This window comes from Molossus molossus, unplaced genomic scaffold, assembly GCF_014108415.1.
Source record: "Molossus molossus isolate mMolMol1 unplaced genomic scaffold, mMolMol1.p scaffold_m16_p_22, whole genome shotgun sequence".
Taxonomy (NCBI): domain Eukaryota; kingdom Metazoa; phylum Chordata; class Mammalia; order Chiroptera; family Molossidae; genus Molossus; species Molossus molossus.
Genome location: NW_023425358.1, coordinates 31,972,291 through 31,993,946, shown reverse-complemented (window position 1 = coordinate 31,993,946; position 21,656 = coordinate 31,972,291). Strand labels below are relative to the sequence as shown.

The following is a 21,656-nucleotide window of genomic DNA, read 5'->3' as shown; positions in this document are numbered from 1 at the left end:
GGGCTGATGATTTCCTGTTCCTGCCAGGCCTTCCCTGGCATCCTGTGCCTGGGTGTCTAAAGTGCATGTGGGAATCAGTAGGTGGGCCTGTGCCAGTGTGGGCTTGGGGTGGGCTCCCCACTCCCCACCCCCCCGAAACCGCACAGCCTCTGCTCTTTGTTGGGGTGCGGGTGGGGCTCTGCAAGCCTGGGCCCGAGAGGTCTGAGTGGTATCAGACTTCACTCTGAACTTGGGGACCCAGTGAGGTGCCCGCAGCCTCTGTAGGTGGTACGGGGACATTGCTGAGTGGTGATGGGGTGGCCCCCCCAGACCTCGAGGCTCCTCTTACATGCTGGCTTCAGCACACCTTGGAAGAGAGGGTTTCATGTTTCTTGAGGGTTTGCCTGCCACTGGCTTCATGTCCTCTCCTTCCCTGTCCCCGAGGTGATTGTCCAGTGTTAGTGTACACCCCCAGGGCCGGGGGCTCGCTACGCTGCTCCCAGTGGTTCTGTGGTTGCATCTGTCCCCACCGGAGGGAGGCACGTCCCAGCCCAGGCCCCTCCTGTTCAGCGCCACTTGCCTCACTGGCTCCCCGCCTTCTGGGCGGGGGCTTGAGTTCCATGTGGGGTCCCAGGGTTCCTAGGGGTGGGGATGGAGGTTGGGGCGCTCACTGCTGACAGCAGGGCTGGGTGGAGGGAGGGAGGAAGACAGTGATGATGGAAAACAAAGGATCTTTGCTTAAATATCTATTTTAACGTTTCAGTGAAAATGTTTGCACATTAGAAAAATGAGTAAGGGTGGGGTTGGGCTTCCTGGGAGCAAGGACAAGGTGGCTCTTCGACCCTGGGCTATGGCCCTGTTTACCGCCCCAGGTTGAGAGCCCGGGGTGGGGACACCTCGCTCCAAGGCGGAATGTCTCTCATGCCCACTCTACTCCGGGGACCTGGTATGTGGCATGTGGGCAGCTATCACCCCGGCAGGTGGCTGAGGACGGTCACAGAGCAGTCACACAGTGGCAGGGGTTCAGTTCACAGCCTCGCTGGCTGCTGGCTTCCCGCCTCCACCGTGGAGCGTTGGCCCCTTGGCACAGTGGGCTCGTGGGCACAAGCAGGTACTGACGCCTGGCGCAGGCTCAGCCAGACACAAGAATGATATGCACAACGAGGCGCTGGATAAAACTCCAGCCCCTGCAGGGCTCTCCCGGGCCGGGGAGGATCCTCACTTGGGCAGATCATTCTTCATGCCCAGCTGTTTCTTGAGGTCCTGCAGCTGGGCCAGACTGATGTTGCTGCCCCCGCAGACAATGACCACGAGGGAGGGCAGGGGGCTGCGGAGTTTTCCTTCCCTTTGCAGTTTCTGAACCACGTTGCTATAGACGGCGGCCAGGGCGGCCCCGCAGGCTGGCTCCACCAGGATCTTCTCGTCATCTGCCAGAGGAGGGGGTGGTGAGGGCAGGGCCCGAGTTCCGCAGGGGGCACGGGCACTGTCAGCCCTGGCCACAGACTCAGGTCCTTCCATCATCCCTAGATTGACCTTCCAAGACCTGAGGCGGGGCTAGGTTTCATCATTAGTGCTGACGTTGATACAGTGATTGTAATTGCTTGAGCAGTGTGTTGAAAAGGACTCTGAGGCATCATCTGCGAAAGAGTGCCCTGGTTGATTAGCCAAACTGGCTGCTCCTACAGGAGAGTAAGTGATAGCCTACATGCTGCCGAGTGTGTGTGCGTGTGTGTGTGTGTGTGTGTGTGTGAGTGCGCGCGCCATCCTTGTCCTAGGCTGAACCCAGAAAGAGTCCAGCCTAGTTACAGACCCACTTCTGAATCTATCAGTGAGGCTTCTACTTTCCTTTTTCACCCTGGTTGCCAGGAAGCTCAGCAGCAACATTTTTAAATACTCAGTTATGGTTCCCTGCTGTCACGCTATCAGGCTTCCGCCTTCATTTGTGCTTTCGGCCTTTCTGTTTTTACCGCTGCCTTGTATTATCTCCAGTGGGAAGTTCTAGGCAGCGATGGAATCCCCCTCCATACCGAGAGGCGGGGACAGCCACTGAGTTCTGAACCAGCAGGTTGGGTCTCGAAAGGACTCGGCACATACCTACAAACTTCTCAATGGCGGCCACAGCCTCCTGGTCTGAGATGACTTCTGAGAAAATGGGGTGTTCCTGAAACAGCTTCAGGGCCTGAGCCCCCACAGTCTTCACGCACAGGGCCTTGGCCACACTGGGGAAGGGCGTGGAAAATGGGGACGGGAGACAGGTAGGAGAGAGGAGGGAGGTGGAGACCAGGGTGGGGAAGGAGAGACAGAGACAAAGTTGGATGTGAGAGGGAGGAGGAACTGGGGTCTGTGGGCGTGGGGACAGAGGTGCCCTCTATAGCTAAAAAGTACTGAAAAGTCGCAGGGGCTTCCTGAGACTGTTCTGGGGTTAAATAGCATCATTTCTGTTCGACATGACTCAGGAACAAATGCCTGAAAGGCCCTGTGGTGCCCCGATAGGATGCCCAGCCTCGGCTCTAGGCAGTCACCCCGTTGTTAATCCTTGGCGAGGATATTTGTTCCATTGATATTTTAGAGAGAGTGGAGTGGGGGTGGGGGCATCAATGCAAGAGAGAAAGATTGATTGGTTGTCTCCGCTTGACCCTGACCAGGGCTGGGCATTGAACCTGCAACCCAGGTACGTGCCCCTGACTGGGAATAGAACCAGTGACCCTCGGGTCTGAGGGCTGACGCTCTAACCACTAAGCCAAACCAGCCAGGGCACCTTCACCTGCTTTTAACCCTCACAAAGCTTAGCACCGTTCTGCCTACCCAGGCCCCACCCTGTCCTGCAGGGCTCAGGATTAAGGCTGCCTCCTCCAAGGAGTCCTCCAGGGGAAGCACTCAGTCCCGTGGCCCACGTGGAATTCTCAAATGATCTTCCCCATCGCACACACAGTGACCACCTCCTGAGAAAGTGTTGGGTGCCGATCACTTCACAAGCAGTATTCGTTCTCACGACAGGTTTGGTGGTTCGGTGGTTCAGTTTCGTAGAAGGGACAATGGAAGCAGAGCCTGTGCCGTCACTTGCCCAGGGGGCTGCGGTGCTGGGGCTTCAAACGGGGCCCCCAGACCCCCAGGACCTGCACTGTAATCAGTGTGCTCGTGTCACCCCAGCCCCCGGAGAGACCACTGGCTCTATTCCCGGCTCATGTCCCCACTCGCCCTTGCGCATCTCCTTGCCTGGACCACTCAGCCCTTAGCCCAGCATATGGCTCATGGCAGGTGCTCAGCAATTATTTCTTCACTCCCAACACTGTAGAGTCAGAGGCCCAACGGTAGCTCCGGGGTGTGGGACTCAGGAATCCGGAGGAAGTTCTTACCTGGGTTTAGTCTTCCCAATATTCTAGCTGCACACGTGGATGCCTGGTAGGAAGACATTTCCCAGCCTCCCTTGGCACAGGTGTGGTCATGTGACTGAGTTCTAGCCAATGGGGAGAGGTAAGTGGAAGTACTGTGTCTGTCTTTAAAGAAAGGGGGCCTAGCTTCTGCCCTGCTTCCTTCTTCCTGCCAGATGGAGTGTGGGTGTGATAGCTGGCACTTATGCAGCTATTTTGGCCCATGAAGTTACACAATAAAAATGATGGAGCACAAACTCAGGGAACCTGGGCCCCTGGCTTCATGGTTCTCCCCTGGATTGCCTACCTCCTAGGGGTGGGGAACCTATTTTCTGCTAAAGGCCCTTTGGATAGTTATAACATCATTCACGGGCCAGACAAAATTATCGACTTAAAAATTAGCCTGCTATATTTGGTCAGGCTAATTTGGTGAGGTGTGTAATATCAGCTGCTATTGATTTCACAGGCCTTATAAGGCCCACGGGCCGAATGTTCCCCACCCCTGCAGAATTCTTTCTTTTTATTTTAATAAGAGGAAATAAAATTCAATCTTGTTCAAGTCGCTGCTATTCTGGATTTCTGTATAAAGCAGCCAAACTGAATCCTAATTAAACAGCGTGTGTCAGAGATTTGGGGCTGGGATATGAAGTGCTTAGGAGCGGGAGCTGTGTTTATCCCCGCTCTCCCTGGGATTGGCCAGTGTCTCGCACATATTAGGGGCTCAGTAAATGGCCGGTCAATTAATGAAGAGCGCAAAGCCCTGCCGCAGAGGAGCTCAGCTCGTGGTTAATATTAGACTTTGTAGGAGGAACACAGTCACACAGACTGCCCGGCCGGTGTGGCTCAGTGGTTGAGTGTTGACCCAGGCACCAAGAGGTCGCCAGTTTGATTCCCGGTCACAGCACATGCCCAGGTTGTGGGCCCGATCCCCAGCGGGGGGCATGCAGGAGGCGGCCAATCGATGTTCTCTCTCATCAATGTTTCTGTCTCTCTCTCCCTCTCCCATCCTCTCTCTAAAATCAGTACATTCACACAGACGGGCTCAGTCCCGCAGTCCCACTCACTGGCTGTGTGACTCTGGGCAAGTGAACAAACCTCAGTTTCTTTACCTGTAAAATGGGACATCGGGACCTACCTCAGCCTGCACCAAGGCAGGTGCCCCAAGGCTTGCTGAGCCCCCGACGAAGGTTCCCCCGGCTGCTCACCTGGTAAGCTGGGCCAGAGAGACGAGCTTGCCGGCAGAGATGGCGGTGTGAAAGCTGTGGGCGCCCATGGTCTCCATGGCGACGACGGGCACGTCCCTCCAGCCCACCTCCTGCAGCCCCTGGACCACTCCGCACAAGAGGCCCCCACCACCCACCGACAGCACGATGGCCCCCGGCTTTTCGTGCAGCGTCTCCTTCAGCTCCTTCACGATGGACGTGTGGCCTTCCCTGGGGGGTGGGGAGGGGGAGAGGTCAGGGCTGGGCTTCCTGAGACACTGGGCAGGGGTCCTGCAGGTGCCACCTGCCTTCAGTTGTCTTCACCCCACGCACAGCTAGGCCGCGGTGTCTCCTGACTCCACCCTGATTTCTAGCTGCCAGCCGTCTGCACCCCTACCCGAGGCTTCCTCGGGCCACCAGCGCTGCCTGTGAGCATGGCAGCCGGCAGTGCCAACAGATGACAGCCCTGAGGACACCCTCACCCAGTGACTGTGCGAACTCAGAAGTGTAGGTGTTGGTGAATAAACACCCAGCATCCTCTCCTGCTTGTGGGCAGCTCTGGCTCGTGTTCCACACTGGCTCCCAGGGGCCCCCCAAAAATTCAGCTCCAGCTCCCACAGCGGTCCCCTGCCCATCAGAGCCCCAGTTAGTGGCTTCTTTCCTTCCTCCTCTGCCTCCTCCACTCCTCTGATGAGTCACCTCCCAAGTAAACTGCTTTCTCTGAATCCTGTCTTGGGATCTGCTCCGGGGACACCCAATGGCAGACATCTGTGTGTCTGCGCCCGTGTTCGCTCCTGGCCGTGGAGAATGGGCACTGAGGCCTGTGTGTGGGCGTCTACGCGATGGTGTGTGCACACGTGTGTAACTGCTGTGCGTGACAATGTGACGACGTGCCTGTGGCAGGCGCCCACCCAATGGTGTAGAAGCTGGATGTCACCCACCCTGGGCTTCACGTACCAGATGAGGGGGTCATCAAAGGGAGGGACGAAGACCCAACCTGGGTTGTTCTTCGCCAGGGCCTGGGCCAGCTCCAAGGCCTCATCCAACATCTGCAAGACCACAGGGGAGGCAGGAAGAGGTGAGGGGCCAGGGGACCCTCCTCTGACACTAGCTGCCCTCGGGGGCCCCTGCCCCAGGTCGGCACTCACCTCACCCACCACCTTGACCGTGGCACCCTCAGCCTTGAGCCGCTCGATGGTGAGGGCGGGCGTGGTGCTGGGCACCACGATGGTGGCGGGGAGGCCCAGCTTCCTGGCGGCGTAGGCGGCTGCCATGCCTGCATTGCCCGCTGCCAAGGGTGGGGTGGAGAGTGTGTCAGTGCGGGGGGCCTGGGAACCCAACTCTGGCCTCTGAACCCCCTGGGTGGCCTCAGGCCTTCGCCTGGAATTCCAAATTGGGCCTGCTGCAAATATTTGCAATGGCTCATGGCTGGGGAAACCAGGGCCCAGAGAGGCGGAGCCGCTGGCCCTGGGACACACAGCAGAGGACAGGAAGAGGCGTCCAGCCCACTTACCCGAGGAGCAGACAAAATGCTTACAGCCTTGCTCAGCCCACTGTGGAGACAAGGGGAGGGGGTCAGGCTGTCCCCCAGCTCTTCCCTCTCACCTGGGCTACGTCCCGACTGAAGTCTGTCCCTTCACATGGCACTTGTACTGCCCTAGCCTCTCAGATGACATCTTCCTTCCCCAGAGAGCCTGGCTCAAGGAAGGACGACGGAGAGGCTGGTAACTGGTAGCTCTGGGGTCGGCCCTTCGGGGATCCTCCTGACGGGCACCCCTGACCCAGAAGAAGTGCTCATGGTGGGTGCTCAGGCATCGCGGGGGTCAGCAGGACCTAGCCTGGAACTTCTTGGATTTCACGTGGCCCCGGCCCTGCCCCATCCAGGAGAGAGGACCTGCCACCCTCGCCCGGAGGGATCCTGTACCGTCTGGCAGAGATGTCCAATGCCCCGGATCTTGAAGGAGCCCGAGGGCTGGGCACTGTCCATCTTGAGATAGACGCTGGTGCCGGCCACTTTGGACAGGGCCACGCTGTCTCGGATGGGAGTCTTCACGTGCAGGGGCTCCCGGGAAGTCATTGCCGGAAGAAGTGGGGGGCGACGGCAATGGAGCTGGGAGGCTGGACCCGAGAGGCAGGGATAGACTGGAGAGGGCCCAGATGGATGGGCTGATGGAGGGCAGAGGGACAGGTAGACTGTCTTCTGAATTGTCCCAGGGCTACCAGGTCCGGCTTTATTCTCTGGGTGCCTCTGGGCAGCCAATAGGGCTGCAGGGCCGGTCACACCCCCGCCAGGACACGCCCCCTGGCCGGAGGCCGCCCTCCTCCCTCGGCAGCTTTCTCCCGGCTCTCCCCACCCCTCTCTGCTGTCCGCCTGCCCTCCCCTTCCCCATCCTCAGCGTCTTCATTTGCAAACAGGACACTCCCCACCTCCCCGGCGGGCGAGGAGGCCTGCGGGAGGATGGTGAGAGAGAATGCCTTACTTCCTCTCTAGCGTGTGCTTGGTGCACAACAGGCGCCCAGGGAACAGCCGGGCACAGCCGGGCACAGCCGGTGCGGTCATCACCCCCTTACAGCCGGACACCAGGGCCCAGACTGCAAGACGGATGAGCGGGCCTTTGAACCGGCCGTCTGACTCCCAAACGTGCGACCTGAACGCAGTTCTTTTTTTTTTTTTTTTTTTTTAAAAAAAATTTATCCTCACCCGAGGACACTTTTTTCCATTTTTTGCACAGATAGAGTGGGAGGGAGAGAGAGGAACAGAGAGAGAGAGAGAGAAACATCGATGTGAAAGGGACACATCGAGTGGCCGCCACCCGCACGACCAACCAGGGCCGGGGACAAACTGCAACCGAGGTACATGCCCTTAGCGGGAACCGAACCCGGGTCTCTCTGGACCGCAGGCCGATGCTCTAACCGCTGAGCCAAACCGGCCAGGGCTGAACGCAGTTCTTTATTGCCTTCTGCTGTCGTCCTTTTAGGACTTTTTGTTATAAAGGGGCAGGTGGCATTATGGGTAAGACCCAGGCAGACCGGGGTTCAAATCCTGACTGCCGTTTACTTGCTGTGTGGCCCCGGGTGGTCGCTTTGCCTCCTGGAGCCTCCCTCTGCTCCTCTGTAAAATGGGGATGACAATGGTACCGCTCTGCTAGGAATAGATGGCATGATAATGATGCATGCAAGGGCCCCGAAGTCAGTGCTCGGTAAGTGTGAGCACCGTAGTCATCACCAGTCATCATCATCATCATCATCATCGTCGTCATCGTCATCACAGGACGAAGGGTCTTGCACTGGAAGTCACTCCCTGCCCCATGCCAAGCCTCCTGTCTGTCCCTGGCTGTGAGCAGGGGGACTGTCTGCACACAGGGTGGCACACACACACACACACACACACACACGCACATGCACACAGCCCTGGCCAGCTCTCTCCCTGGCCCCCTCAACAAAGCTCTCTTGTTCAGTCGGCGGGGACAAGAATATCGATGAGCCAGAAGGCAGTGACAAATAGCCGTCCCTCTCTGTGGGACAAGCTGTCCCCTCCTGCAGCCCCACTGACCTTCCACAGGCACGCCCAAGCCCCCTCCCCAGTGGGACAGCTGCAGGCCTGTGTTGGGTGCCATGATGCTCACATGTAGACACGCAGCCTCCTGTGTGCATCTGAGTGTGTACAGCTCGTGCTCACGTTGCCCCCCACCAGCTGGTGCCTGATCTCATGCCAAGTGTTTCCCACCCGGGGTGCCACTTTCTCCTCAAACAATTAGGTGAGTGGGCGCTTTGAGTCCCATGTCACAGGTCGAGAAACAGGCTCAGAGGTGGAGTAACATGTCACCCAGGTGGCAGGTGGCAGGGGCAAACTCAGGGATTCTGACGGAGAGGGTGGAAATGAGGTTGGGAGGGCCATTAGGGGTCACAGTAGGGGTCTCAGATGTAGGCGTGCGACCTGAGGTCCTCCCAGCCATCAGTGCGATGGCAGCGAAGGCAGCGCTATCTTAGTGTTGAATGATCCCTGCTCCGCAGCAACGGGCGTGATTGGATGGTGGGGGCTGCCAGGGCGGGGAATCGGGTCACTCCTCATTTCTCTAAACCTCTCTATATTGTTCCGTTTGTCTCAACAAGAATGTGCCCCTGTTGCGATCTGTAAAAAACAAATGAAGAAAACCAGTCAGCCTTGGCCGGTGTGGCTCAGTGGGTTGGAGCCCCGTCCCGTGTACTGGAAGGTTGCGGGTTTGGTCCCCGGTCAGGGCATGTACAGGAGGCACCCAATTGATGCTTCTCTCTCAAATACTCTCTTTCTCTCTCTCTCTCCTTCCCTCCCTCCCTCTCTAAAATAAAAGGAAGAAAATCAACCATACAAGAAAAAAAGAGGGAAAGAGAAAGTATACATCACTGTTGTTGACATCCTGTTTGGGCATATCCTTTTTTTTAAATTCTTACCTGAGGACATTTTTGCATTCATCTTCAGATAGAGCAGGAGGGAGAGAGGGAGGGAGGGAGAGAAGGGGGAAGAGAGAGAGAGAAACATGGACTGGTTGCCACCCACACAACCCCAGCTGGGGCTGGGGACACACTGCAACCGAAGTACGCTCCCTTAGCGGGAACCGAACCCGGGTCTCTCTGGTCCACGGGCCAACACTCTAATCGCTGAGCCAAACTGCGCAGGGCGGGCATATCGCTGAGATCTAGTTCGCGTAGCATACAGCGCATCCATTTACAGAGTAGCAGTCTAGAACATTTCATCACCCCGAAAAGAAACTCTATACCCATTAACGGTCACTCCCCTCCTCCCCCGGCCCCTGGCGGTCACCGACCTGCCTTCCATCTCTATAGATTGGCCTGTTCTGGACATTTCATATAAACGGAATCAGACAATATGTGACCTCTGGCGTTGGGCTTCTTCACTCGGCACCATGTTTTTGAGGTTCACCCACATTGTAACGTATATTGGTGTTTCGTTCCTTTTCATGGTTGCATAGTATTTCGTTGTGTGGATAGACCCCATTTTATTTATCTGTCATTGATGGAAATTTGCCATTCGGGCATATCTTCATTTTAAAATATATACAATATATGATCTGTGTGGGTTCTGTGTTCCATCACATAGACAGGAATTTGAGACCTTATCAGGGCCAGGGCCTCCTCCAAGGTCACCCTGGGGAGGAAATGGAGCAGAACCAGGCAGAGTCTCAAAGTGACGGGATCGTTCTGACCTGTCAGCTGCAGGAGGGTCTTGGGGGAGGCTGGCTGCTGTCACTGTGCAAACCTCGGGAGATCTGTTCATGCCTGTGACTGGCACCCGAGTGTCGATAGCCGTTATTACATCACACCCTCCTGGGAAGTGTCCCTGAGGATGGCCAGATCACTGTGTCCTTGGCTGTGGGAGGTGGGGATTCTGACGGTTGTTTTCACAGCTCGGGAGGAACGGGCAGCTCTCACCTCTGTTTGCCCTCCTGGCTGGTGAAGCTGGCCCCGGACTCCTGACTGGTTAAGTTCTCCAGCTCCTGAGTCCATCATACCTGGGCTGAAACGGACACCCCGCTGCGTGAGGTCGGGCAGTCGCCTAACTTCTCTTAGCTTCAGTTTCCTGCCCCGAGAGACGGGGACGGTAGCAGCCACTAGGTATCACAAGACTCCGAGAGATGGCAGACCAGTGCCAGGCACGAAGTAAGGGCCCAGAGAACAGTGCTGCTATTAAGATGATCTTTGGTCTTTCTATTATTATCCAGACCTTTCCCACCCCGTTGGATCCCCTTTCCCCGCGTTCTCCCTCCAGACCCGGTTCCTCACTCATGTCTCCTGTGGGCAAGTCTGGGTTGGAGCCTCCGGGACTGTGCAGCCCGGCATCTCTCCCCGGGGGCCGTGAGCAGCCAAAAGGCATTTCAGATGCAGCAACAGAAAAATGCACATGAGAGCAACACTGACATGCTATTTTTTAAACCCTTCAGTTGACACACACACACAACAAAAATTTAAAAAGCAGAAAAATAATAACAGCCAGGGCTGGTGAGTATGAGGGAAAATAGTCGCCTTGCACATTGCTGATAGGACCAGGAATTGCTCTCTCCTTTGGGGAAACGAACTTGTCGATGTCCATGACGATTTTATAAACACCCATCCCTTTCACCTAGAAATCTTCGCTTGGGGGGATATAGTCTCAAAAACAAAACCAAAAAAGTGCCAGAGGGTAAGGATAGGGGTATGAGGGTGTTTATTGCGAGCTGTTTAGGGGGCAGCAACAGCAAGCGAACGAAAATACTGGAAGCTGGGGTGCCCTCAAGCTGGGAGCGGTTGCCTAGCCGTGATGCACCCTACTCGGCAGTCACGTGGCCTCTGGGAGAGTAAATGGCGTCTGAGCCTATGAACCCAAACAACGACCACAATACATTTGAAGTGAGAAAAGGAAGAACAATAGGTACAGGTGTAACGACTTGGGTTGACAAAGGACAATGACCAGAGTGACCGCTATATCACCAGTCTTGGATGGTGTGCGTCCCGGTAGGGCCCTGGAGATCATTCTGGGGCAGCGGGGGTGGTGGGAGGAGGGAGAGGCAGCCACTCCCCCACCGTGGCTACCGAGCCCTTGAAATGTACCTGTGAGACCGAGGTATTGAATTGTCCATTTTATTTCACTTTTAGTAACTTAAATAGCCACAGGTGGCCCGTGGCTACATATTAGACTTGTCCAGAGAATCTGCGTAGGAGATCGCGTGGGTCCCGGTGGGAGAGGTGTTATTGTCCGGGGGTGGGGGGTGTATTTTATTTGTGTCCATCTTTCCTTTCACGGGGCCTAGATTTTGGTAGTTTGGGGTCATGTTTGCTGAAAGAATAAATGAAAGTTTGGTTCACATGGACCTGATTTTCCCTTAGCCTTGAGGACAGATGCCAAACAATCCCCTTTTCTTCCATGGGCCTCAGTTTCCCACCCACAGAAGGGGTCCCACCCACAAAAGGGGTCCCACCCACAAAAGGGGTGCATTGTCTGGCCCTTGCTGTTCTCCCAGCTCAGACACCGTGACTATGGATTTATCAGTCTCTTAGGACAAGAGCACCCAGGTTGGATGGAGGGGTCCCTTGAAGAGTGGCCCCATGGCCTAGTTGCTGGGCAACCTGGGGCAAATTGCTTAACCTTTTTGTGCCTCAGTTTCTCCCTTGATCACGGACTCCTTCTGTATTCAGGGGCAAGAGGAGAGGCCTGGAGTTCCTTTATTCACAGGTCTCGAACTCGAATCTCTACAGGGCCAGGCCCAGGCCCGCTGGGTGTTGGAAGTGCACTAGGAAGGGGGGGGCGGTGCCAATGAAGAGCCGTGTCCCTCCAAGGAGGACAGAGTGACTCAGCTCCAGCCAGCAGCAATGGGCCCCCAGGTTGGAGACCCTCTCTGCTCGAGAATGATTTATGGTCTTGGCAAGGGTCTGGGAAGTTCCCTAGGACGGATCAGGTGTTATAGGAGCCCCCGGTCCAAACCTCAGCGGGGTTGCTCGCTAGCTGCGTGCACGGCCGCCTGGACTCCGTTCTCTCAGCCGTTTAGCTGAACTGGGTCTCGTGGCTTGGAAAACACCTGGCCCGCGTCCACAGTTCACCCGGCAAGTCTGGAGGGCCAATCGCCTGCTCCCCAGGTGCCATGGAGTTCCCTCACCCTGCAAACAAGAAAGTCAGCTGGGGGTGAGGGTGACGACAGGAAGCTTAATGAGTAACCCAAGGGGCTGGCCAGGGCGGGTGTGTGGCGGCCTGTGGTATCAGGGACAGGGGCTGGCTGACGAAGGTGGCCCTGGGAGGAGGGGACGGGTCAGCGACCTGGTCCATCTCTCCAGCCTTATCTGATGTAGCTGCCCTGGCTTTCCCCACCCAGCCTCTCTCAAGCCAGGAGCCTGGAGCCTGGTCCCTCCGGGTGTGAGTCCTGGTTCCTGCTTCTGTGTGACCTAGGGACAGTGACTTGACCCTTCTGAACAAAGTCTGCTTCTACGATGTAGATAGAGCTCCTTACAATACTCACCGCCCCCAGGGGCTAGGAACATTCTGTGATAGAATGAGGCCGTGTTCCCAAACTTTGGACACTGCAATGGCTGTCACATTGTTGTCACACCACTTTAGAATAGTGACAATAACCGTAGGAGCCACCACAGCAGTAAACACAGAGCCCTCACTGCTGTTCTGAATGGGTTACGTACAGTAACTCGTTTGATCTTCCTGTCAGTTCCACTAGGGAAGCATTTTATCCCCATCTTACAGATGCGGAAACAAAGCAGAGAGGTTAATTAACTTACCCGAGGTCACACAGCCAGTGAGTGGCAGAGCTGGTGTTCATTTGTACCAGAGCCTGGCTCCAGGGTCTGCGTTCTAACTATTAGCCATACTGCCTTTCATGCCAGAAGCGACCAGTGCTGCTACTGAAGATGAAAAAAAAGACTATTATTAAACTTTAATACCTGCCTAACTTCTTCCTAAGCAGTTAGACCCATGAAACTATGGGTCTGATTATCTCCTACTGCACGCACACATAAACACCCAACTATTAAAAAGCCTTTAGGACATGCTGGTCGACGCGAAAAGGCTGGCATACAGGAGGCATGCAATAAATGCAGCAATTGTGCGTCTTGTCCAAGCCTGAGCTGCGTGCTGAGGCCCTGCTCTTCCAGGAAGCCCTCCGTGATCCCACCCCACCCCCAGCAGTCCTGCGGGGACTTCTGCTCCCTGTCCTCCTAGCGGTGTTAGAATTGTCACTGAATTGGGTGTCTTTCTCTCCCTTCCAGGCTGGGAGCCACCTCAGGGCATGACCTGTGTTTTACCACCTCCGTTCCTAGCGCCCAGCGTCCTCATCAGGGGATCAGGGCCGAGCGGCTCGACTTGACTCCGGGTGGCGGGGAGTTAATCATCAAACCTGAGGAGGTCACCCAAAGTCCAAGAAGGGTACAGAATATCTGCGCTGCCAGACCCTCCCTGGACCTCACCTCCCATCTGACATAGAGGGAACCTGAGGCCCAGATGGATGTGACTAGCTCAGGGTCACCCAGTGAGTGGGTGAAAGAGATAAGACGTGAATCTGATTAAATTGTTCTCCTGCCCATAGCCTCCCATGGCTCCCTACTGCCCTGGGTAAGGCCCAGGCTCTGGATTGGCAGAGCCACACCTGTGGACTCTGATCCCCGCCTACCTCTGCAGCCCCAAACCACCTGCTCCTGGGCCCTGCCTTCTCGGCTCCAGTTCCACCAGATGCTTCTCCGTTCCTGGAACACACCGTGTTTTTCAGTTCCGGACCTTTGCACTACATGTTCCTGAGTCCCGGCTGAGCGAGCCTTCCCAGCCCCCGGGGCCAAGTGAGGTACCTGGACACCCACAGCCCTGCCAAAGCCCTGGTTGTAACTACTCTTCAGTGGCGCCTCGGGGCTCTGTGGGGACAGGGAACACGCTATTTTGTTTGAGGCTAAAGGTCCCGGGATATGACACATAGTAGGGGTCCCACAAATATTTGTCGAGCGAAGGAATCAATTGCCAGAGTCATTCATTTGAAAAATAAATAATTGCCGGGCCCCTGTGTTGGGTGTGAAACATCAGAGATGAGGCCGCACTTCAGAAAAACGTGCCTTCGTCACACGAGGGAGAACAATGGTTTCTTTGTTGTTCTCTTGGGACCAGCGTTTATCTGGAGACGTCTGGGTCGTGAAAGAGGTCGTCCAGGGTGCGAGACAAAGGGAGCTTCTCACTGGCTGGGTGGCCTTGGCCAGAGGAATTTCATTCTCTGAGCCTCACTTTCTTCATCTGTCAAATGGGACTAGGTAGTGCCTGCATCTGTGGGCGCACAGTGAGGGTGGATCTCACCCTCCTTTGCTGTCCGGCTGGAAGCTGTCTCTTTAACGCGGGAGGAGGGGCCAAGGCCATAGGAGGCTGCGGAGGCTGGGCACCGCTGGTGCCAGTTAGGCTGGTGGGCAGCAGGTTGTGGCCAAGTTGGTTTGGGGACTCTCAGAAAGAAGGTAAGGATGCCCGGGACCCAAATAGGGGCCCCTGGGGATAGTCTGAAAGATTTTGGGGCAAAGTCCCAGCCGAGTAGGTGGAAAGCGAGAGAGAGTGATAGTAACCTAAGCCCTCCCAGGAATATTGATTCAACTCAGGGCACCGTGGGCACAGCCTGTCTTGCAGAGGGGAGCTGGTTTTGCTTGCCGGAGGGGCAGGGCTGAGCATTCTGCCAGCCAGGGGCCAGCCGAGGTTTCCCATGGATTGGGCTGTGAAGGGTCACCCAGGTGGCTTCTGGGGAAAAGCCTGAGGGGCAAGGAGGTGGAAGAGGTAGCTGGTCTTCACCCAATGCAACGGGTGGTACCCAGGGAGAAAAAGTGACCTGGTCAAGGTCATGCTCGCTGGGACCTGAACCCAAGCCCTGCACTGTAGTTATGAGCACAGGTGCCAAAGCACACTGCCTGAGTTTGGGTCCTGGCTGTGCCATTTCTAGCTGTGTGACCTTAGGCAAATTACTTAACCTCTCTGAGCCTCAGTTTCTTTTTCTTTCTTTTGCAAATTTTTAAATTTTTTTGTTAATCCTCACCTGAGATATTTTTCTATTGATTTTTAGAGAGGGGGGGACAGAGAGAGAGAGAGAGAGAGAGACATCGATGTGAGAGAGACACATGGTTGGTTGCCTCCCGCATGACCCTGACTGGGGTTGGGTATGAAACTTGCAACCCAAGTACGCGCCCTTGACTGGGAAACAAACCCACGACCCTTTGATCCACTGGCTGATTAGCCAGAGCTCTTTTTCTTTTTAAAAAAATTTTCCAGGAGAAGGAGAGAGAGAGAGAGAGAAACATCGATGTGTATGAAACACTGACCGGCTGCCTCCTGCATGTCCCCCCCCCCCCAGGGACTGAGCCCACAACCTGGGCATGTGCCCGACCCGGGAATAGAACTGGCAACCTTTCTGGTGTACTGGTTGATGCCCAACCAACTGAGCCACACTGGCCAGGACTGGGCCTCAGTTTCATTCTACCACAGGGAGTTAATAATGGAACCTATCTCAGAACGGGATCAGCGATTTCCCACCCTTTGCTTCTCACGCACACACAAACGAACGACTAAAATTCTGCGGCACACCAAGAATATATCTGTTGCCGATCTGACAGAAAAAATAGGTGTAATTTTGATTCATTCACACCAGGCAGCTATTCTTGTGCTGCCTGTTGTCGTTTTTTAATTTGACAGCCTGAGGGAAGAGGTCAGTGCCTGGTGGCTGGAATGGACGGTTCTCTGGCACAGTGTGCCCAGGGTGAGCACTTCCACTTGGTCACACCTCTGCTGGAGAGCTGGGCACTGTCGCAGGTGGTGGGCACAACGGTCTTCCTCAAGTGTGAGAATGTGCAGCCAGCTGGCTCCTTCAAGATCCGGGGCATCGGGCATTTCTGCCAGGAGGTGAGGGTGTGCGGGCAGGAGGGGAAAAGTGAGGTTGTACAGGAGGGAGGCTGGGGGAGGGGTGCAGACTGGCAGCGGCCCAGGGCAGGGAGGGGAAGTGAGGAGATGGGAGGAGAGAGCTGTGGGCAGGTGAGGGGTGAGGAGTGTTGGAATGGGATGGGGAGGTTCTAACTCCATTCCACTAAGGGCTCCGTGACACTTGCTTGGGTTAGCCCCCAACGCCATTTCTCTTCTTCCTAGATGGCCAAGAAGGGTTGCAGACACCTGGTGTGCTCCTCAGGTGATCTCCCCCTTTCTGCTTTATGAGGGTCCTCAGGGCTGGGTGTAGGGGAGGAGGAGCTGCCTGCAGCAGCAATAGATGTCCAGGGCTTAGCCTCCTCTTAAAGGTCCAGCCTATCAAGGTCATGATCAGGTGGCCATTTTGTACATCCTGTCCCAGCCCTGTCCCTGTTCCCATCATTCAGGACCGTAGCAGAAGTGACCAAAGCCCAACTCATATAGGTGTAAGCTACAGGCTCTAAGAACTGAAAATTCTTGGGATAGGTGGATTTCAGGCACAGCTGCATCCAGGAGCTCTCCTTTGTGTCCCTCCTTTCTCCTGGCTTTCTTTCCTCTATCCTCGCTTTATTCTCATACGGGCCTCATGGCAGCAAGGTGGCCATCAGGAGTTTCAGGCTTGCTTCCTGCCATCCTACCAACCCTAGTGGAAAGGGGGCACCCTTTCCTGATGGCTCTCCTCAATTCATGGATGGGTCTTTTTGACCCAGCTTGGGTCAAGTGCTCATCCCTGAACCAGTCATGGGTCTGGTGACTGAGCTCTCTGATGGGCTCAATCAAGATCACCTCCAAGGCCAGGGAGAGGACTCAATCGTGGGCGGGAGGGCATCTGAGTGGGGGAGGGGTGGGTCACAAAGGGAAAAGGGGGAGGAGGGGAAAGGTTTGTCAAGAGGCTAATGCAACACTGCCCACTGCACCTCCTGCTGCTGCCTCCAGGGGGCAACGCAGGCGTCGCGGCTGCTTACTGCGCCCGGAAGCTGGGCATCCCTGCCACCATTGTGCTCCCCGAGGGCGCCTCCCAGTCTGTGGTGAGACGGCTGCAGGGGGAGGGGGCCGAGGTTCAGCTGACTGGAAAGGTAAGGACCCCTTCACCCCACCTCACCCCTAAGAGATCGTCCCCTTTGCCTTCTGATGAACTAGAGCAGTCACATGGCAGAGGGTGTGGATGTTGATTCTGAGTGTGTGGGGGTGAAGGATTGGGTGATGCTCCCAACCAGCACCGGGCTGTGCCTTGGACTTGGGGCGGGGATCCAGGAAAGGCTCTGGGGGGAAGGGTCTTGGGGGAGAAATATGAGTCCTCCCGAGAGAGAAAAGGGAGGGATGGTGGTCCGGGAAGTGATGGGAAAAGGCATGAGCCTGGCATGGGCGGGGCAATGGTGCTAAAGGCAAGGCAAGCTGACCAGGAGGGCGGCTTGTAGGTGAGCTGATGTGAGTTTTAACCTGAGGCCATGGGAGCCATGAAGGGATTATGAGGGAGGGAGGGACGTGGTTGGATGTTCACTCTGGCCGCTGGGGGGCCATGGACAGGAGGCAGGGAAACAGTGAGGTGTGTGCTGTGGGCGTCCAGGTGAGAGGCATCGAGGGCCGCGCAGTTTCAAAGCTCATTTCGTTTCAATATTTCCAGAGAATGAGGCCCATCTCTTCAGGTAGATGGGGGATTCCATGTGGGCAGAGACCATTTCTTTGTCTTCTCCGAATGCTCCTGGCACAGGGCTAGGCCCAGAGTGGGCTCTGCAGGGCCAGAGGAAGGGCAGAGCTGATTCTGGCCCCCTTGCCCCCTCTACCCCTTAGGAGAGGAGACTGGCCGGAGGTGTCCCTGTGAAATGATTCCCAGGAGCGGACCCTGACATAACCCCCGCAACAGTCTGACTCAATTTCTCTTTAGGTCTGGGACGAGGCCAATCTGAGGGCACAAGAGTTGGCCAAGAGGGATGGCTGGGTGGCTGTCCCCCCATTCGATCACCCTCTGGTGTGGTAAGACTGGTACCCTTCCCCCAAGGGAGCTCAGGGTTGAGAAACCCTGGTTGAATCGGGGTCCTCCCATTGGACAAAAGGGGAGACTGAGGCCCAGAGAGTAGAAGAGGCATCGAGTCTGGGCACACGGGGGTTCAGACCCTGCCTCTGCCACCGTGAGTTGATGGCTCTGTGAGACACCGCACCGCCTCGTGCCTCAGTTTCCCCGCGTGTAAAATGGAAATGCTAGTAATAAATTCCCTTTGTGGAGTGTGTATTTGGGGGCACACTTAGTCCATTGAATCTACCCCGAAGCCCTAGAGGTAGGTGTTTTACAGGTGAGGAAACAGGTGCAAAGGGGCCGAGTGACCTGTCTGAGATCACAGCTCGTCAGTGGCAGACACTGGGTCCCAGGTCAGGAACTTGAGTATGCTGTCCCGGGGCGGGGGGTGCAGGCAGAGAAGGAGTCAATGAATAACTTCGGTGACGACAGCTGAGTGGACTGAGCACCGCAGGGTCTCCGGTCCCTTCTCTGTGACTGGGGAGGGGATGGCGATGAGGCAGGTTGTGCATGTAAGCCTTTGGGCCGAGGGGCTCCCTCATCTGCTCTGCTCTCTCGCAGGGAAGGCCACACCAGCCTGGTGCGGGAGCTGAAGGCGGCCCTGGGGACCCCCCCAGGGGCCCTGGTGCTGGCGGTGGGGGGTGGGGGGCTCCTGGCCGGGGTGTCAGCAGGCCTGGCGGAGGTGGGCTGGCAACACGTGCCCATTGTCGCCATGGAGACCCGAGGGGCACACAGTTTCAATGCGGCCGTGGAGGCAGGCAGGCTGGTCACCCTGCCCAACATCACCAGGTAGACACGAGCTGGGCATTTGTGGGGGGCTGGGGGGTGAGGATGTAGCTGCCCTAGGGCCTCCCGGCCCCAACTAGTGGAGGTGGGGGACACTCACGAGGGTCTCCTTCACCTGGGGCGCCAACCACAGCAATGGGGACCTAAATGAGAGGCAGTGATAACAAAGCAGGTGGGGGATCTGGCACACTGAAGTCTCATCAGTTAATAAAACAAGCTTTCGAAAGCAGTTTGAAAATGTAGGCAAGTAATAAAAACCAGAAAACCAAATGTCACCCTCATTGCACCGTCCAAAGATGGACGTTGCTCAGACACTGGGTTGCATTCCCCGCCCCGGTCATTGCATACAAGTGAAAGGTGCCTGGCACATAGTAGTTGCTCAACAAATGTATGTGACATGATCAATGAATCAAGAAGATATATATATATATATATATATATATTTTAATATTTTTTCTTTATTGATTTTAGAGAGAGAGGAAGGGAGAGAGAGAGATAGATAGAAACATCAATGAGAGAGAACACTGATTGGCCACCTCCTGCATGCCCCCACTGGGGATCGGGCCCACAACCTGGGCATGTGCCCTGACTGAGAATCGAACTGGCGACCACTTGGTGCAGGGTCGACGCTCAACCACTGAGCCACACCGGCTGGGCAATCAATGATATATTTTTAAAAATTGAGATTATAGCCTTCAGACAGTTTTGTAACCTCTGTTTTTCTATTCATATTATAGAACACGTACATAGTTTATTTCTGTTTTTTGGCAACATCACTAGAGAACTTTCCCCCCATTGCATTTTGCAACTGATTTTCATCAACTGAGGAAAAGTTCTTATAAACTAGCAAAGAGTGGTCCAGCCTCCAGACGCTGCCCCACCTTGTATCCTTCACTGTGTCCACCCCCATCTAACATCATAGACGCTGTAGGAGTCATCTAGAGCTTCCATAGAAATGACCGCAAATTAGTTCAGGGTCTTCAAACAACAGAAACGTATTCTTCCGCAACCCTGGGAGCGAGAAGTCTGAAATTAGGGTGTGGGCAGGGCCATGCCTGGGGGAGGGGAGGGCTGAGTCTGTGTGAGGAGGAGGCATGATTCACGAGCTCTTCCCGGCACCCCTGCACCCCCTGTCCCGCCTGCCCCACCAGTGTGGCCAAGTGCCTGGGGGCCAAGACGGTGGCTGCACGGGCCCTGGAGTGCATGCAGGAGTTTGAGATCATCTCCGAGATGGTGGAGGACCGCGAGGCTGTGAATGCTGTGCAGCGGTTCCTTGGTGAGTGAGCACCGTCCCCTGCCTGGGCTCAGCAACCTGCAAGGTCCCTAGATCCCCCAGCGAGAGCACGTTCTCGCGTCTGTGTTCAGTGCCTGTCACAGGGCTGGGTACGCAGGAGCTGGGCAGTTGTGCACATGGAGATGGGTGGAGTGGGGGTCAACGAGGCGCGTTTGTGCTGTCTGTCTGTAGCCTCCAGACTTTTGTACAGGCTCTTCGTCCCTCGGGCTGCCCATCCCTGGCCCTGCTCCCTATCAGTTTCATGTGAGTGACTAAGGGTTACTCAGCCACCATGGCACCTCCTCCAGGAAGCCTTCTTTGATCTCTCACCCCATCCCACCTGGGTTGGGGACTTCCTGTGCACCAATCCCATTAACCTCATAACTGCCGGATTCTTATCCATCTGCATTACTGAGTGTGGACCCATTGAGGGCAGGGGCTGGTGTGTCTTACTCACTGTTGTGTCCCCAGGGCCTTCCTCGAACAGGGCCTGGCAGGGAGTGGGCGCTCAGCAAAGATGTGTCGAATGAATGGATGAACGTATGAGTGAAAAGGTGGATAATGGACAGATGGATGGGCGAATGGATTGATGGGGCAAGGAATTGATGAATGACATAGAGATGAATAGATGGATGGACACTGATTAATGAACACATTGATGGATGGACAGATGGACAGTCAAATGATGCATAGTGGGTGGATGGATGGATGGATGGATGGATGGATATGTTGATTGAAGGCTACACTAATAGATGGACAGACAGTCTCATGATGGATAGAGGAATAGATGGATGGATAGATAGATGAAAGGTGGATGGGAGGAGAGATTGATGGATGGAGAGGGAGTCAGACAAATAGACTGTGAGATGGATGGCTGGCTGGCTGGCTTCATGGATTTGTAATGCCCAGAGCCTGCTGAGTGCTAACGGTTCCCCCTTTCTCTCCTCTCCTCCTCCCCACCCCCTGCTCGGGGCAGATGATGAGCGCATGTTGGTGGAGCCTGCCTGCGGGGCAGCCTTAGCGGCCGTCTACTCAGGCCTGCTGGGGAGGCTGCAGGCCGAGGGCCGCCTGAGCCCCGCCCTGGCCTCCATTGTGGTCATCGTGTGTGGAGGCAACAGCATCGACAGCCGGGAGCTGCAGGCTCTGAAAGCCCAGCTGGGCCAGAGCTGAGGGCTGCTGGCCTGGGAGGGCTGGCCACACCCAGGACCCCGAGGCCCATGGATGCTCCTGTCGCTGTGCTCCTGGATGGCAGTGGAAGCTGCCCTGTGCTTCTGTGCTGGCCGCCTCCTGCAGGAAGCCCTCCAGTACTGCTCCCTTCAGTTCCCCTGCAGCCTGGCCAGCCCTTCTTGAGTTGAGTTTATGACTCTGGTGGGTCCAGTCTTTCCACCTCCATGAGCTCATAGAAGGCACACGGCAACGCCAAGCCAGCCTCTGTGACGAAGCGACTCTTTCCACGTCACACAGCTTGAGAAACAAAGCCAAGGACTCGGAACTCAGGTCTCTAAGGGCATCTGGCCGCGCTGAGCCCCTGGCAGGGCTTGCCTCCCCTGGGGGACGGGGGGGAGGGGCTGCTCTGTGACTTCTCAGG

At 55.9% G+C, this 21,656-nt stretch overlaps 2 protein-coding genes across 2 annotated transcripts; one reads left to right on the top strand and one right to left on the bottom strand.

Annotated features, from left to right (window-relative positions):
* Positions 1-1,197: 1,197 nt before the first annotated feature.
* Positions 1,198-6,629, bottom strand: SDS (serine dehydratase). Its single transcript, XM_036277003.1, has 7 exons — positions 6,477-6,629; positions 6,066-6,105; positions 5,701-5,840; positions 5,510-5,601; positions 4,556-4,783; positions 2,074-2,198; positions 1,198-1,406 (listed from the first exon to the last, which is right to left on the bottom strand). Exons 1-7 carry the CDS (start codon positions 6,627-6,629, stop codon positions 1,198-1,200), a joined length of 987 nt encoding a protein of 328 aa, XP_036132896.1.
* Positions 6,630-15,764: 9,135 nt separating this feature from the next.
* On the top strand, positions 15,765-21,238 carry SDSL (serine dehydratase like). The gene is made up of 7 exons (XM_036277161.1): positions 15,765-15,938; positions 16,179-16,218; positions 16,932-17,071; positions 17,881-17,969; positions 18,571-18,798; positions 19,947-20,071; positions 21,045-21,238. Exons 1-7 carry the CDS (start codon positions 15,765-15,767, stop codon positions 21,236-21,238), a joined length of 990 nt encoding a protein of 329 aa, XP_036133054.1.
* The last annotated feature ends 418 nt before the right edge of the window (positions 21,239-21,656 follow it).